Below are 17,170 nucleotides of genomic sequence, written 5' to 3'. Positions count from 1 at the left end.
TGATCAGTAGATGGTAATAGTATTGTATCAATGTTAACTCCCAATTTTGATTATTGTATTATAGCTATGCAAGATGAGGTCTTTGTTTATAGGAAATACAAACTTTAGTATTTAGGGGTAAAGAAACTTCATCTTTACAACCTCAATTTCACATCTGAAATTACTCTCAAATAATTTAAGGGGGAAAATCTACATGAGAAGACATAAAACAAATAAGATAAAATGTTAACATGAGTAACCTAGGTGAATGGTATATGAGAATACTTTGTAGTATTCTTACAGCTTTTCTGTTGTTTGAAATTATGTCAAGGTATTTTTTTAATTTTAATGAAGCTAACAAGAATGAAGTAGGAAGATGAGATGCTTCCTCATTTTGGAGTTGAGCATATTACATGGTTTGACCAACAAATACTACTGAATTTTCTTAGTTGAAAATCAAAATAGAAAACACATTGTTTAGATTGTCTTTCATTCTGGCCATGGGCAGCACATAAGTTAGTCTTGACAGACACTTTTTCACTAGAAATTATACTGAGAAGTTAGACTGTCCCTTATATAACTATGGCATGTCATGATGCACAGTATCTTAGAAAACATGGCCCAGGTAACTCAGCTTTCGGATGGTTCCAACTTGTTTTAATGAAGTGATCAAATATCAGAGGCTTTAAATAAACCCTGGATAGCTGGATTAAATTTCTGATGAAATGTTCTAACCTGCAGTGCAGCTATTTTATACTGTCCGTTAAGTGAGACATAAACAAGATTTCAAGTGTGCTGAGTGACAAAAATCATTGTTTTGAAATAGCTTCCTTTTGTTTTAATCTGCAAATAACATTCAGAATTTTATAAGTTTCATCAATAACCTGACTTCAAGCCAATAATAGTAGCTTTACAAGTGCTTCCCCATGGCTCTATAAATACCTCTGCTTCTTTTTTTATTTTTCATTTCTTTATTTCAGTTAGCCAATAATTAAGGCATCCCTTTCTCTTCCACTCCCTGCTACCACTTGGTATAGATGTGGCAGGTCAATTTAATCTCTGAGTTTAGCCAACCACATTTAGTTTTCCAATCTGCTAATCTCTTCTAATTAAGAATTTAGGATCCAATCCAGGAAGCATTGGACAATCTCCAACAAAGGCCCCAATAGTTAATGTAGATTGGATAACCTATCTGAAACCTGAAATTTATTGTAATTTACCCAGATGACTTGATCCTCAAATCATTTTACAAAAATGTGAAGAAAGAGAAGTAGTGTTCAAAATCACCAATGAAAAAACACTTACACACACAATGGTAGGAAGAGGAGATAAAGGAGTGCAAAGAGGCAAGACAACCAAATCCAAGACGTGATCTAAGATTACAGGCTGGATCAGGAGGAAACACCTAAAAAGGATTTGTGGGGAGGGGAAGAACAATTGAGAAGATTTTTAAAGGGACAGTATCCTCTGAATCATTAAAGGTCTGCAGTATGATCATTGTATTGTAGTTAAGGAGAGGCATGCTGCAGTATTTATAGGTAAACTGTCACATGGCTCAGCAAAAAAAGAAAGAGTACTGATGCACAATGTGTTATTCTTTCATCTTTTTTGTAGGTTTGATTTTTTCAAATAAAATTTGAAGAATTAATCAAATTAAAAAAAATAAATATATATATATCCTGATTTCCATAGCAATTCATTATCAATACTACCCAAGACTGGCTTGATGATTTCAGAAAGTGGTTTTCCTTACATACTTAGATGTCACTATAATAATTTCAGCAGTTCAGACCTAACTGACTAAAGTTAGGCCATAAAATGCATTAATTCAATCATTCATTAAACCAACAAGTATTGAGTTGTAGGTAGAAGGTATTACACTAAGACCGCAGAACATAAAGTTAAATGCTGCTCTAAACTTAAGAGGTTGACAATCTAGCTTAAAGAATAATAAAAGCAACTAAAAATCTAAACACATCAATATTCTATAAAGGATTTTATTTTATATTAACAGTCATAACAAAAACAGTCATGATGTTGACAGCTATCATTTAATGAACATCCACTCTGTGTGGGATAAATTTAGTAAAAATTAAAATTAGGTAATCTGCTAAACAACCCTGTGGATTAGTTATTGCTCCCCCTTTAAAGATAATGAAAACAGTTCTCAGAGAGTTCAATTAACTTTCCCTCAGTCAAGCACCTGCCTTTGGGTACTGTTGATACCACAAAAAAACACACAGTTTAAATTTTAAAATTTAAAAAAAAAATTTTTTTTTAATGAAAAGTAATCAAAAGCACTAAATATCTTACCATATCAAAATTTAAATACTCAGGGACTTCCCTGGAAGTCCAGTGGTTGCGTCTCCATGCTCTCAGTGCAGGGAGCACAGGTTCCAACCTTAGTGGTGGACTACTATAGTGGAACAACTGCATCTTAGTAGTGGAACTAAGATCCCAGAAGCCAAGTGGCAAAAAGTCAAAAAATAAACACTCAAGAAAATTTCAGATTTGTGTTTTCCATGATCAGAGAAGTTACATCTAAAATAACATTAGTTAAACTTATTTCAAGAAATGGAATAAACAGTTATTAGATTTTCCCCCTTTCTAAAGTAGAATGAATACACAAGATGATAAGTATGAATAAAAATATTTTTCCAAGAAAAAAGTATATTCAGATATTTAAGATATTTAAACTTTGTGACAATTGAGTGCGAACGTTCTCATGTGATTCTTATCTAGAAGAAATCATGCTTAAGGCACATAACTTGCAAACAACACTATAACTTATATCCTGTTTCAAGTGCTCATCCTAGTCCACATTTTTCTTTGCAGCTGAGGCTTTTTTAATCTGTTTATTTTTAATTGATGGATAATTGCTTTACAGTATTGTGGTGGCTTCTGCCAAACATCAACATAAATCAGTCATAAGTATATGTATGTGCCCTCCCTTTTGAGCCTCCCACCACCTCCCTCCCCATCCCACCCCTCTAAGTTGTTACAGAACTGTCCCTGAATCATAGGGCAAATTCACATTGGCTATATTACATATGATAATGTATGTTTCCATGTCACTCTCTCCATACATCCCACCTTCTCCTCCCCACCACACCGTGTCTATAAGTCTATTCTCTATGTTTATCTCCATTGTGTAGCTGAATTCTATAATAGAAACTAATTATCAACTGTGAGATTATATTTCATACAGATGATATTCTAGTCTTTATTATAGAATTATTGATTCTATAAAATATATACATATAAAAAAAGGGGGAAAGAGAAATTTAATATTTTCAAGGTTTAAAGTCTTCTTTCTGATACTTCTCATTTACAAAAAGCAGAAATGACATTTTTAAAAAGAAAGGAAAGGCTTGGGGGATATAAAGAAAGTGAATACATTGGTAAAAAAAAAAAAAATACACATTTTCCTAAAGGCTCACTTAATATTTTTAGTAGGATAAATTATATTTTTAGATTTAATAATAATACCACTGATTGAGAAATTTCTATGTGTCCAGCTATCCTAAGCAATGTAACATGCATTAAATAATTTGCTTATGTGTATAACTATCTTATGATCCTATGTGTATTTTTGTGTACTAAATTTAAAATTAAACAACACACAATATAATGTTTAAAATAAATAGTTTTGTTATTTAAACATAACTAACTTCCTAAACTAAGTTTATTATTTAACATCTGGTTCTCTAAAACCATGAAAAGAACCTATGCTTTAATCAAATTCATATATCACTAAATTATAGACATAATAAAACTGTACCATCTCTTAAATTTTTTCAAGTGCAGAAAGTCCTGTTTTTAGTTCAAAAAGGAATAAAAGTTAGTATTTAAAACTATGAAGCACAAGAAAAGGTTAAAGAATGACACTGTAATCTTCTTTCTCTGGAATAAGCCAACTACAGTGGGCAAATCTTGCCATCACATCTTTAAAAACATATTTTTATGACACACTTTGAATACTGAAAGGCATTCCATTATCAAATTAACTACAACTTGAAGATTATTTCAGACACTAGCAAGGTTTTAACAAAAATTTAACTAACAGTTCCTATCTTGGCTCTTTTTCCCTATCTGTTGAGATGATATTCTAGCCAATACATGGAGAGCTATACAGTAAAGAAGGCAGACATCTGAAAACAGTACGAATCTAGCACTATCAAAACACAAACACATTATCAGATGAGCATAAGGATTCAAGACACAAAGCATATGTTCTTTTCTGAGCTCAGAAGAATTCAACAGACTTTTTTTGTAGCCTGAATGAAATTTTCTTCAAGCCTATTTACCCTACTTGGCTTCTATTCACTCTCATTCTGTTTGGGATCATTCCTAGAAATTACAAAATGGACATGAGTCTTGAATCACTGGAAATGTTCGTGTTCCAGTGATAAATGAATGACTTGACTGTGTGTGAGTTGGCTTAGTGAGAACTCAGCCCTGAAATCAGTCTCATCATCCCTGGGCAAAATGCTATGTTACAATTTCTGGATATGCAAACCAGAAGCCCCATGTGTGCCTTTGAGCGTGTGAATAAACATTGATGAATGAGCACACATCTTTGATAGTTTTTGCCAGCACATGACATAAGGAGGAAAATAAGGACCATGTGTTGTTGAATCATAAAGCTACATTCTTAAGTTTTATATGATCACCTTATATGCTAAGATTATCTTCTTCCAATATATATGTTTGTGGGGTTTTCTTTTGTTGTTTTTTTTTTTTTTAAAGCTGGTATCCCTTTGCGGATACTCTTACCACTCACTCTGAATTTTTCCCTCCTGATGGTCTGTTATATTCAGATGTCTGGGATTCCTTGCCTGGGACTATGTAAGTCATAGGACTTCCCAGTGGTCTAGTAGTTAGAATTCTGAGCTTCAACTGCACAGGGTAAAGGTTCAGTTCCCTGGTCAGAGAACTAAGATTTCACATGCCATGTGGTGTGGCCAAAATTTTTAAAACAAAAACGAAACACAAAGAAACTATCACTATGCCTCCCTATGCCCCCAATAACCATCAAGATCACTATAGGATGTCACTAAAATTTGCAGCGTGTTGCTGCTATAAGTCATAGAAAGTTACTTTATAACTAGACTTAAATCACTTTACCAATGATTTAACCAACTGAAACAAAGTTGTAGATAAGTGTGCAGAGACAAAGCTTTAGTAACCTTGTTATCTTTCATTTCTAGTAACTTAATGAGTTTTTAAGATAAACAAGGTAACTCAATTGTATCTAATTTGGTACTTTTGAACCCTCACTAGTATATTTAACAATTTACAAATGAAGGAAATAGTTTTCAAAGGTACCAAGTAAATTTCCCTAGGGGGTGTTTTGCTCTATCTTGGAAATTTTTTTGGTTTGTTTTTTTCCCTCAAAGTATATACCACAATTTGTAATTTATTAATTTGTTTTTTTTTTTTTTTGCCCTCAATCTCTTTGAGGGCAGGGATCACTTTGGACTTATACACCATTGTAGCCCAGCATTTAGTATGGGCTAAAAAAGTATCGACTGAATGTTAATACTACTGTTTTTCAAGAAAGAAGACTCATTGAGCATTAACTGTGTGCCAGGCAATGATGGTACTAAATATTTTGAATATCACTGTCATGTAAATCAAGATCGCATATGAAAGGTGATTCATTTATGATTTGATTCTCCTTTTAAAAGATGTTTCAAAAAGACTAATCAGTATAGCTACATGCCATTATCTTGTCCTTCTCTTAGTGAGACGTGTCTTATTTCCCCTCATTCCATACCTCCCTGCCCCCTCAACCACTTTTTTTTATCAGCATCATCAAGGAAGGAAGGAAGCAGTGAAGAGCAGGGCTGCCAGCACAGAAGCTAGCAGGAAGATCACTTGGTTTTCTTTTCTTTTTTTTCTTTTCTAAATCATTTGTAGACAATTTCCTGGTTTAATGTCCCCTGATATTTCTTTGTATTTGTTCAAAATATAATACTGTGATGATATTTTATAACCAAATAGCTAGAAAATGTTTCTTACCAGTCAAGAAATTACAGAATGAATAAATGCAGTTCACTCTCAGGGATACCCACACTTTTCATGCTGACATGATTTTAGGTTTTCAGATAAGTTGCAAAAATAGTATAGAGTTCTTATATAAACTTTACCCAACCCTGTCAGTGTTACTTTCTTACATAATCATGGTTCTGTTTTGACCCTACCATACTGTCCCTGTGGTCATTTAGTGATGCTGAATATATTTTATTTGTCCTTTCAGGTCCCCACTCCATCTTCTACATCCTCTTATAAGACACAGGAGGCTGACCAAGATATATCTCATTAGTAGGCTCCCTTGCTCCTTTTGGGTTCTGGTTGGGATAAACCAATGAAAGCAGCAAAAAACTGGAGGGCAGAGTATTTATTTCCATACCCACCTCCCCATGACTTTCTTGCTGAAGAAAGATCCCATTACCATAGGCCACTCAATAGAACAGTCCTGTTCTATTTAGCAACAGCTATTCTACCTGACTTTCTGCTCCCAAGCCCTTATCCCTTCAGGCCTGCTGCTGCGTCACTTTAGTCGTGTCCGACTCTGTGCGACCCCATAGACGGCAGCCCACCAGGCTTCCCGTCCCTGGGATTCTCCAGGCAAGAACACTGGAGTGGGTTGCCATTTCCTTCTCCAATGCACGAAAGTGAAAAGTGAAAGTGAAGTCACTCAGTCGTGTCCGACTCTTAGCGACCCCATGGACTGCAGCCTACCGGGCTCCTCCGTCCCTGGGATTTTCTAGGCAAAAGTACCTGAGTGGGGTGCCATCCCTTCAGGCCTAGGAGGGGCAGTATGTCTGCTGTCCTCAGCCCTAGGATGCTTTGTCATCCCTAGATTTTTCCGAATCCTGCCCTCACCCTTTTTTAAAAAAATCCCTTTCTTAAATTCTCCCCAATATTTCCAACTAATTGTGCAATCTGATTTTCTCCAGACACAATGACTGACAACCTAACCAAAGTGATGTTGCCTTGAATTGACTTTTTCTAAGGGTATATATCCTTCTACCTCAAAACATAAAGCAATGGTTATTTACATACAGGTTTCTGCCAAGAAAAGTTCCAAACCATGCCTCTCATAAGTACACATTCATGAAACACGGCCTGGAATCATCTCATGCGCTTACCTTTCTCAAGAATCAAGCGAACAATTAAAGCACAGCTAATAAGCTATCATCTATAAAAGTAACTCCAGTGAGTTAAGGCAGAAACGTGGCCCTCTAACACCAGTAGGGAATGAGTTTGTGCTGAGCACCCTAACCTCATCCCCCAGTCATTTGATACCCATTCTGGCCATGAGAGTACTTTGAAAAGAAACTGTGCTTTCAGCTAGAGGAAAATGCTCTCTTTAGTCAGGAATGTGAGATCACAATTTATAATTCTAAATATTGAATTATAACAGCATGAATACAGATTACCAATTCAAATAGATTGTTTAAAGATGAGAGGTGTGAGACTCAACAGGCAATTTTAACCCATAACTGGATTCAGGATTTAGTTAGTAGGTTCACAGTAGGATGAGACAAGCTTCCCAGTTTCCTTAGTCAGACTCTTCATTTATCCTGCTACTGCTGCTGCTAAGTCACTTCAGTCGTGTCCGACTCTGTGCGACCCCACAGATGGCAGCCCAACAGGCTCCGCCGTCCCTGGGATTCTCCAGGCAAGAATACTGGAGTGGGTTGCCATTTCCTTCTCCAATGCATGAAAGTGAAAAGTGAAAGTGAAGTCACTCAGTCGTGTCCAACTCTCAGCGACCTCATGGACTGCAGCCCACCAGGCTCCTCCATCCATGGGATTTTCCAGGCAAGAGTACTGGAGTGGGGTGCCATTGCCTTCTCTGTTCATTTATCCAACTACTTCCTAATAGATTATGAAGATGAAAATCAGTCAGGATACTTATAGGTAGCAACTACCCTGACCAAGAGCCAGGACTGAAGAGATTTGAAGACTTCAGAGGCCAGAGTCCAAGGAAGAAGAGCAGCACTCAGGCATAAGGCCAAAAGCAAAACTGTAACCTGAAGAGTCCCATCACTGATCCCTGAGTAGCAGCTGACTGTAATGTTAAGTCCTCACCCATAAAATCCTAAATGAAAAGTTTTCCTTTTTCTCCAGCCTCCCTCCCGAAATGCAGATTTAGTTTTCTTAACATCTCCTTTAGGGTTATATCTATGCTTGAACTGGTCCAGTCCAGGTGCTGCTTCCAGCTGCGCTAAGAGATCAAGGCAGGCTGGAGGCCTCAGTTGGACAGGAGGGAGCGGCAGCATCCAGGGAACAACATGCCAACTGCCAAGCAACTACCTGACATGGGCTGCAAGACCTTCTTCACCTCCATGAATCTCCTCAGTGTGTACGGGGGCTACTTCTGCAGTGTCCGAGCCTACCACTATTTCTAGCGGCACAGCTCCCAGCACCAGGCTGCAGAAGAACGGAAGACCTCGGGAGCCCTGTAGAATGGGCGGGCTTTTTCCCTTGAGCAGAGAAGCCCAAGGCCTGCTGTGGAAAGACTGCACCTGCAATCATTTCTGAGTCCAGCGGATCAGGGCCTTAACAGCTTTCGAAGTCTGCTGGGGAAAAGTGCCCATGTTTTCTCTGATACATCCACTTTGGAGAGGCTATCGAATCAAAACAGGAATGGGAGGGTGAGGCACACTTACTGACATTAAATAACTTGCCATTACAAAAAAAAAAAAAAATTCTACACTTGCTCAACTGTATTTTACACATATCAAGCTGAAATCTGAAAGTATCTTAGCATTTCTTCTGTGGTGCAGAGAAACAAAGCTTTCTTTGGAGAAGAACAAAAAGGTATGCCCAACAGAAAATTAAAGAAAACATTTTAAAATGTCAACATCAGAAAATCATTAATTTTTTTCTTTTTAGAGCATTTCCTTACTCTTGTACAACAACTGATAACTACAGAGGAAGTGAGCAACAATTTGGTTCTGCTTGTTGTGGCACATGAATATCAGCCACACACAGGCACTTATTTCTTTTTAAAAGTCAGAGTTCATTGCCACGATTCAAAAAAGCAATACACAGTATATTTACTTCTGGAATTTATTTCAGGTAACAGGACACCCACAGACTAACCAAATAAACAGAATTCAAGAGTATTCCCAAGGCCCAATTCTACCTCATAGCAAAGGGAGGTAATGACTTAGCTACCAGGGTTAGACCATATTAGTTTGTCCATGTGGTTTCCTTCCTTTCTTCTATGCCCCATTCCCACCCACCCTCAACCTGCCCCCCAACCTGCCTCCCCACCTCACCCCCACCCACCCACACACACACAAATCTGAAAGCCATTTATAACAGCAAGACTCAAACTATTTCTCCCTTGAAGATTTTAAGACAAAATACCTGAGATGGATATACCCAATACAGCGAGCGTGAAAAGAAAATAAGATATACATTTAGGGGTTGTAATGATATTCTTCTATAATTTGGGGAGGAGAAAAAATTAAAAGGAGGCAGGTGGATCAATATGCAGAAGAAAAACAGAGAAGGGTTTAATTTACCTTGAAAATAACCAGTATTCTATTTGTCTAAGCCCAGTGAGAATTTGTGCCAAGCAATTTCATTCATTTCACAGTGCCTAGCACACAACTGACTGTGCGGTAAATATTAAATAAATACTTGTTGGTTGATGAAAAATGTACATGGCAATGCTGTGTACACACAGGAAGCAGAAACTTGAAGTGGTCAGACAAATTAGAAAGCAATGTAAGGTCTGGTTCTGCATGTCAATAGCATTTTCAAGGTATACAACTGAGGAAACAGATGAGAAAAAAAAATGTGCCCCATCCATAGTTCAAACATGTTCTTCCTCTTTGAGTGCCAACACTTTATTTGCAAAAGAAAAACTAAGATTAGGATAAGATATTTTTAATTATATATACACAATATACTTTTAAAGACCAGTCATTTTATTGCTTAATATGTCTTTTTGAATTAAAAAGGTTGCCTGCTCAAGATACTTACATTCAGAATAACAACATACTACCTGAAACCTTTAACACATAAGCACCTATTTACTAGACTAAAGCTAGCCTTGAACTTTTAGTAGAGTATATGATTTTAAATTAACCCTGCTAAATACCAGACAAAGCTCATAACACAGACTGCTAGCTTATAACTGAATTAGGTAACTACTAAATACTCATTAGGCAAATTACAGAAAATAAAGGAAACATACTCATTCCTACAGCTTCATGAATGCCAAAATTAAAGATAATATAATGAGAATTTGGGATTAAGCAATTGTAATTTGGCTGTAAAATCTCAATGGCTTACACATTTTAAATTGAAATAAAACCTCTAAGCATCTTTTCCTTTAGAAAAATCACACATTTTAAAATAGTGTCTAATGGAAGGACTATTAAAACTACAATGGATCATAGCTGTCAACTTTAAATAGTGTCTTTCTCCTTAAGAGCTTAAGTTTACACACTGGTGCAACACCACAAATGCAGATGCTACAAAGAGAGCTACAAAAAAAGCCACAAATTTTATTCACAACACTTTGCATATAAAGTTTTCCTTCTGCAGACTTGTGTGGAGTTGAAAATAAAGGATGCTAATATGCACAATATGTAGCATATAAAAAGAGAGAAAGAAAGAGAAAGAGATAAAACACTTTAGTTGAGTGAAAATTCATATATCTACTGAAAATCTGGGAGAACTCATATCCACTGTACTTCAAATTTACCCCTCAGTGACAGAAAAATACTATATGAAATGGAAAAAAATTAAATATGATTTAATCAATAGCTGATTACCTTTAAAACTTTGGGCTTCTTTTCCCTCTGGGGCCTCTTGTTTTCCTTTACAACCTAAAAAAAATCAAATTGCAAAATGAGCCTCTGTTTAAGAGAAAAAAAAAATTAGCTCCCACACCCCCCCCAAATTTTTTTTGGCTATTTCTCTATAAAACTACTTATCCCATCTAAAATCATCAACATGTTTGCTAGGCAGAACCTAAAGAGCTTATGTAAAATGTATACTTTAAAAGTCACTGAAAAAAAAGCCTTGCATAAAGATGAAGTAGGGAAATACCCTTTTTTCCCCTTAAAGTCTGTCTTAATTAGCCTCTGCATTCTTCACAGCGAAGCCCACGAGGTAGCCATCTTGCTTGCTTCTGCAGAGGAAGCCTCTACAGTGGAACAGTTCTGCAAACTGCTTTTTGGTATTATTATCATGGTGTTTAAAGGCAGCCCTGGCCTGCCAGCACTGTAGACGTGCTGGGCATGCCTTTTGCAAAAACAGCCCCACAAAGAGTGCAGCCAATGGCAATGCAGAGCTTAGCAACTCCAAAGTGATCTTCTCTGCCTAGCCTTCCTAGACAAAGGATCTCCTGTGCGGCTCCGCTCTCACCACAGGACACAGGCAGCCACAAGCTGCGACATGGAGTTCGCTGCAGAGGATCTGGTCCCGCCGAAATCACAGGAGGCTTCAGCAAAAACAATGCACACAAATCCCCAGGTCTCCACCATCGGATCGATGGCGGAGTCTCCCTGATTAGTAACCTCTTGGCGGCTCCGAGGGCAGGTCTGCGCGGGGGGGTTGGGGTGGTGGGGGTGCATGGCCCTGCCTCCAACATACAGGAGATATAACTGAGCTGAGGGGGGCATTTGGGCTTGCTGAAACTCTGGAAGGTATTGTGCATTTTTACTTTATAAGGCAAGGCTAAATATTGGCGATATTTAAGGCAGGGAGGTTATGTGAGGACACTGTAGGCTCAGCTGTTGGGCTGCGTGTCTCATTCCTCGGGAACCACACCTCTCTGCAGCCGGCGCTTTGCCCAGAAACACAGCAATTTGATTTCTGTCAATAAATGTCCAATGACAAAGGCAGATTAAAAAATAATAATAAAGCCGCTTAAAAGGAAAAGGACAGGATGAGGACAAGGGAAAGGGGAGGAGTTTTCAGAATACACTTGCCACTCTGAGTGGCTGGCGATTTCAAAAAGCTTTCTCTTTCTTGCTCTGGATGTTTCTGATGACCTTCATTTCCCCCAAGAAATTTGTCGCTTCCAGAAAGTGGACTCATACTTCTGGGACATAAGAAGCACCTTTGGCTCCTCTACCTTCCAAGATCTTCAACTGTCACCGAGCATCTCTCCGCAAAGCTGCCAAGCAGGTCCCCACGTGGAGCCTGTCTGTGCACGGGCTGATGATCAGACACGGCCACTTGGTTCTCAGGGACTGGGAGCTGAGCCAGAGGTAGAACTAGCAGCCACCCACACTCAGCACACCTGGACTACCCCCCGCCCCCGCCCCCATGCCGAGTGGGTGGCAGGCACTGGGAGAGCAAGGCACCACAGTTGGAACTTGCCAGACTCTGGGAAGGACAGAGCCAGAGGAGTCTAGCCCCTCCCTTCAGCCCCTTGGACAAATAATAATGGCAATAGACAAAGAACCAGGACAGCTGTTTGAGCTGGCAGGTCTCAAGGTCACTGCCAAAATTCGGTGCAGAGGCCAGTCACAGTGCCATCACAGCCACCTTGACAGCTGCACAGATCTTGGGAAGACAGCTTCAGCTCCATCCTCACAGGGCCAAAGTCTCAGCAGCACATTTGGGGGATTGGCAGGAGGGCCTCTCTGGCTGCTCTGCCAAAGATGGGTTTTCCACTTGCAGTTGGATTCAGAACAGATTCCCACAACCAGAAATCAGGAACAGAGTGAGGGCCGGAAAGCCTGTATTTCATCACCCTTGATTCCTAGCCTTTCGGTTTGCCACAAAAGCACGCTTTTCTAGTTGGAATGGGAAATCCAACATGCATTGTTTTCCCGCTTTAAACTACCTCACCCCCACCCATCCACCCTCAAAAATTTTAACAAATGTAAGAAGCAAGCAAAACCAGTGGATTGTAACCTAACCACGTTCACCACGGCAACTTCAAGCACACTGAGCCCACACTAAAAAGCTCTCTGTGGGGAATGAAGCAAACATGAAATGGGTCAAAAACAGGACCAAATATAACAGGATTTGAAAATGGGTGCAAAACCTTTTAGCCCTATGTTTCTTTCTCTTTGGAGGCTTGTGTGTGTGTGGTAAATTATAGAAAACAAAAAATGTTACATTTTTACCATTTTAAAGTGTATAATTTAGTAGCATTAAGTATATTCATAATATTATGCAAGTATCACCACTTTGCATTTCTAGAACTTTTTCATCATCCCAAGCACAAAGTGTATACACGAAGTTACTCCCTACTCCGTACCTTCTGTTAACTTTCTGTTCTACTTTGTCTCTATACATTTGCCTGCTCTAGGTACCTCATATAAGTAGTATCAAGCAATATTTGTTCTGTTGTGAATAACACTGGGTATGCAAGTATCTGTTTGAGTCCCTGCTCTCAATTTATACCTAGGAGTAGAAATAATGGATCTTATGAAAATTTTGATTAATTTTTGGGTGAGGAAACACCAAACTATTTTCTGCAGCCAAGCCACTTTTTTCTTTTTCTGCCATGTTACATTCCCATCACAGAGAAGGCAATGACACCCCACTCCAGTACTCTTGCCTGGCGGACGGAGGAGCCTGGTAGGCTGCAGTCCATGGGGTCACTAAGAGTTGGACACGACTGAGTGACTTCACTTTCACTTTTCACTTTCATGCATTGGAGAAGGAAATGGCAACCCACTCCAGTAGTCTTGCCTGGAGAATCCCAGGGACGGGGGAGCCTGGTGGGTTGCTGTCTATGGGATTGCACAGAGTCGGACATGACTGAAGTGACTTAGCAGCAGCAGCAGCAGCATTCCCATCAACAAGACATGCAAGGATAATCCTACATTTATTTCTTAAAGTGTTTTCCATTTCAATTAAAGATTATGTCTCTCCCCTTGAATACCTGAATAAAAATTTTTAAAAGCGTGAATATTTTCTCAGGTTGATTGCTCATTGTTTAGTAAAGTGGTCATTATATATTAAGATATATATATATTTTTTCCCCTCATCATATGGCTTATGGGATCTTAGTTCCCTGACCAGGGATTGAACCTGGGCAGTGAAAACACAGAGTCCTATCCACTGTATTACCAGAGAATTCCCATAATTATATATTTTAAATAATTTAATTACCTGTGTGACCCATAATGTATGCCTCAATAAAATAAAATAAATAAAAATAAAATCAGGATCAGGGTGTTAGGTCTACTAAATATCCACACTGGTGAGAAGTTCATTTTTTTTTAAAGTCCCATGGGCAGGCATTTTCACTGCATGGGATACTCATGAAACTGCATAATACTCCACTTGATAACCTAAGCAAAACAAACATCAAAGGTCTGTGTGCAGTGTTCTGTAAAATGAATTAATAAATAAAGCCAAAGTTCATCCCAGCTAATGAGAGTTAATGGAAGTGATCATAGCTAACATTAACTCCAAATATCCAACCGATACTACACCATGAAAATCTGTACTTGTTTGAATACAGAATACATTGGTAGCCTCTACTGGTTGTGACCATCTGTTCTAAATCCTACACTTAGCGATTTATCCATCTCAGCTCAAGGCTTAGGTGATAGTGAGCTTTGATGGAGAAAATAATCAGAAATTACTTGCAGAGAAAGTGGAGGTCAAGAGAGCCATTTCCACTCTCTTATTATTCAGAGCAAAATGCATACAACTAGATCTTATTGAATGATAAATTCAGAAACTAAGAAACATGATGTTGTAGTCCTACTTATTCAGAACTGATTTTTGTTACTTAAGTCTATTTGTTTATTCCAACCTAACCCTAATCACAAGGAACTCATTGCATGAGTTGATATTTAATTTTGTAATTAACTCATGTGTACTAGGTTCTTTCAAATGTTACAAAATACTTCTATCTCTTTACTCTTAAAAAATCACATAATTGGAACTTCCCATGTAGTCCAGTGGATAAAACTCTGTGCTCTCAATGCCGGGTGCCTGGATTCAATCTCTGGTCTGGGAACTAGATCCTGTACCCTGCAACTAAGACCCGGAGCAGCCAAATAATAAATATTTAAACCCCTCTCCCCCACCTCCCCAAAATCACATGATTACAGAGATTAGAAAAGAGTGTCAGGGACTTTCATGGTGGTCCAGTGGTTAAGAATCTGCCTTGCAATGCAGGGGACACAGGTTCCCACATGCCAGGGGGGAACTAAGCCTGCGCACCACCACTAAAGAGGCCACATACGCGTCAATGAAGAAAGACCACACGTACAGCAACTAAGACTCAACACAGCCAAATAAATAAATAAACAAAATCGGAGAAAATTTAGGTCATAGATAAATCTAAAAGGTGAGACCCAGAGAAGTGAAATTACTTAACTCAGGTTACATAGCCAGTTAGAACTTGAGCCTGAATCTAACCATCTTACACAGCTCTCTCTATAACTTCTCATTTTCAGTACTCAACAATAGACATTTATAAATATCTAAAAAAATAACCTTAAAGGAACTGTCTTCGAAACCATACCCTTCAGTATAAGAATATTGAATCATTATGTTGTACACCTGAAACTAATACTGTAAATAAATGATTTTTTAAAATCAATTATATTAAAAAAAAGAACACTCACATGCATCATTTCTAGCCTAGAACAGCAGCTCAAGAAGGTTAGTATTTTAGGGGCTTCCCTGGTGGGCTCAGTGGTAAAGAATCCTCCTGCCAATGCAGGAGACATGGGTTTAATCCCTAGTCCGGGAGGATCCCACATGCCATGGAGCAACTAAGCCCATGTGCCACAGCTACTGACCTTGTGTTCCAGAGCCTGGGAGCTGTAAGTACTGAAGCCCCTGTGCCCCAAAGTTCCTGCTCCACAACAGGAGCAGCCACTTCAATGGAAGCCTGTGCACGCAAGTAGAAAAAAGCCCACACAGCAATGAAGACCCAGCGCAGCCAAACAAATAAATAATTTAAAAAAATTTTAACTAGTATTTTAAATTAACGTTACATCAGGTGTACTTTTTAAAAATGTATTTTTTGCCCTCAGAGGTAAATCTATGAATAATTTCAAAATCCTACTTCTATTTCTAAACATAAGCAATTCTGCACCCACAAGAAACTAGATATACAAATACTGACTAGGAGGAGTCTTCTAAATTAATCTCAAGAGTTATTCACTATGCCCCAATATTGACACCTCTGCAGCACAAAATCCTTCTAATATAAGCTATTGTCTCATCTCCCATGAAATCATTTTATATTTCTTTTCTTACATACTGTTGGGAGACTCATGGCTTTTGCACTGAAACCTTGGTAAGATATTCCAAGTACCATCTTTTGTAGATTTTCAATCAACAAGAATAAAAAAAGAGCAGCTCATACTTTAACAATTCTAATGGAGATCTTAAAATCAGTTTGATTTTATTTCATGTGCGAAACAAGAACCTGAACTGCTAACACTGGAGGTCTTCCTGGATTATAGGCACAGTCTTTCCCTGTGCTTTCCTCCCCCAGTTCCTTCTCTGAGGCTTATCTACAGTAGCCCTTTTCTTCTCTAAGGGGCCAGGTCTCCCTAGTACCCAACCGCATTCTCTCTAGCAGTCCTGCTTAGTGCTGGTAAAAATAACTGCTCTTCAATAGCTAGAACTAAGGAACAAGTGAACAAAAAGTGATCTTCTGCAGTTGCCAAGCAAGGGCAGTTGACAATGAGGTGAACCATAATGCCCAAGACTAAATGGGGCTGAAATATCACCTCGCCCCAATTTCTTCTCAACGGTTCTTCATGCTAACTTAAAACTGACAATCATACTCCCTCTATTACAGTCTAGATCCATAATTTGAACAGAGAAATCCAATAACATCATCTATGTGCTTTTTTTGTCAAAATCAAATCACAAAGGATGCTGTGATTTAGAAAAAAAATGTCCCCCTTTGTGAATGATAAGATGAAGTTTCCTTCTTATTATTGCTAGTCTGTCCTATATTTTATAATTAATATTACTTATTTATTTGCTTTTATGCAGTGTATCTGTAGACTAGGCAGTATACGAATAGAGTAATGCTTTCCATCCACTCTTCCCTCCTAGCCTGTGTTTCAATGTCCCAGAGTTTAATTAACAGAACAGGGAAGCTGCCCTGAACTGAACTCAACACTCTGGAAATCTTTCTTTGTTTCTTTGTTTTTAAAGGAAGTTCTGTACCTTTGGGCTCCTTCTCTACATCATGCAAGAAAGCTGAAAG

At 38.4% G+C, this 17,170-nt stretch overlaps 1 protein-coding gene, 1 non-coding gene and 1 pseudogene across 5 annotated transcripts in view; 1 reads left to right on the top strand and 2 right to left on the bottom strand.

Annotated features, from left to right (window-relative positions):
- The window catches only part of TET1 (tet methylcytosine dioxygenase 1), a 136,819-nt gene that overhangs the window by 82,654 nt on the left and 36,995 nt on the right, over window positions 1–17,170 (bottom strand). For 2 of the 4 annotated variants that reach the window (XM_024986938.2, XM_024986939.2), the window contains exon 3: window positions 10,788–10,841. In XM_024986938.2, coding sequence (XP_024842706.1) covers window positions 10,788–10,841 — 54 coding nt within the window. The other 2 variants (XM_059882668.1, XM_059882667.1) reach the window with 2 other exon arrangements.
- On the top strand, window positions 8,264–8,862 carry LOC101903159 (cytochrome c oxidase assembly protein COX14-like; annotated as a pseudogene).
- On the bottom strand, window positions 16,957–17,090 carry LOC112444799 (small nucleolar RNA SNORA36 family). The gene has a single exon (XR_003033167.1). It is a non-coding gene; the product is annotated as a small nucleolar RNA SNORA36 family (small nucleolar RNA).

Source organism: Bos taurus, chromosome 28 (genome assembly GCF_002263795.3).
Source record: "Bos taurus isolate L1 Dominette 01449 registration number 42190680 breed Hereford chromosome 28, ARS-UCD2.0, whole genome shotgun sequence".
NCBI classification, from domain to species: domain Eukaryota; kingdom Metazoa; phylum Chordata; class Mammalia; order Artiodactyla; family Bovidae; genus Bos; species Bos taurus.
Note: the sequence above shows the minus strand (reverse complement) of the source record. Positions and strands in the feature narration are given on the sequence as shown.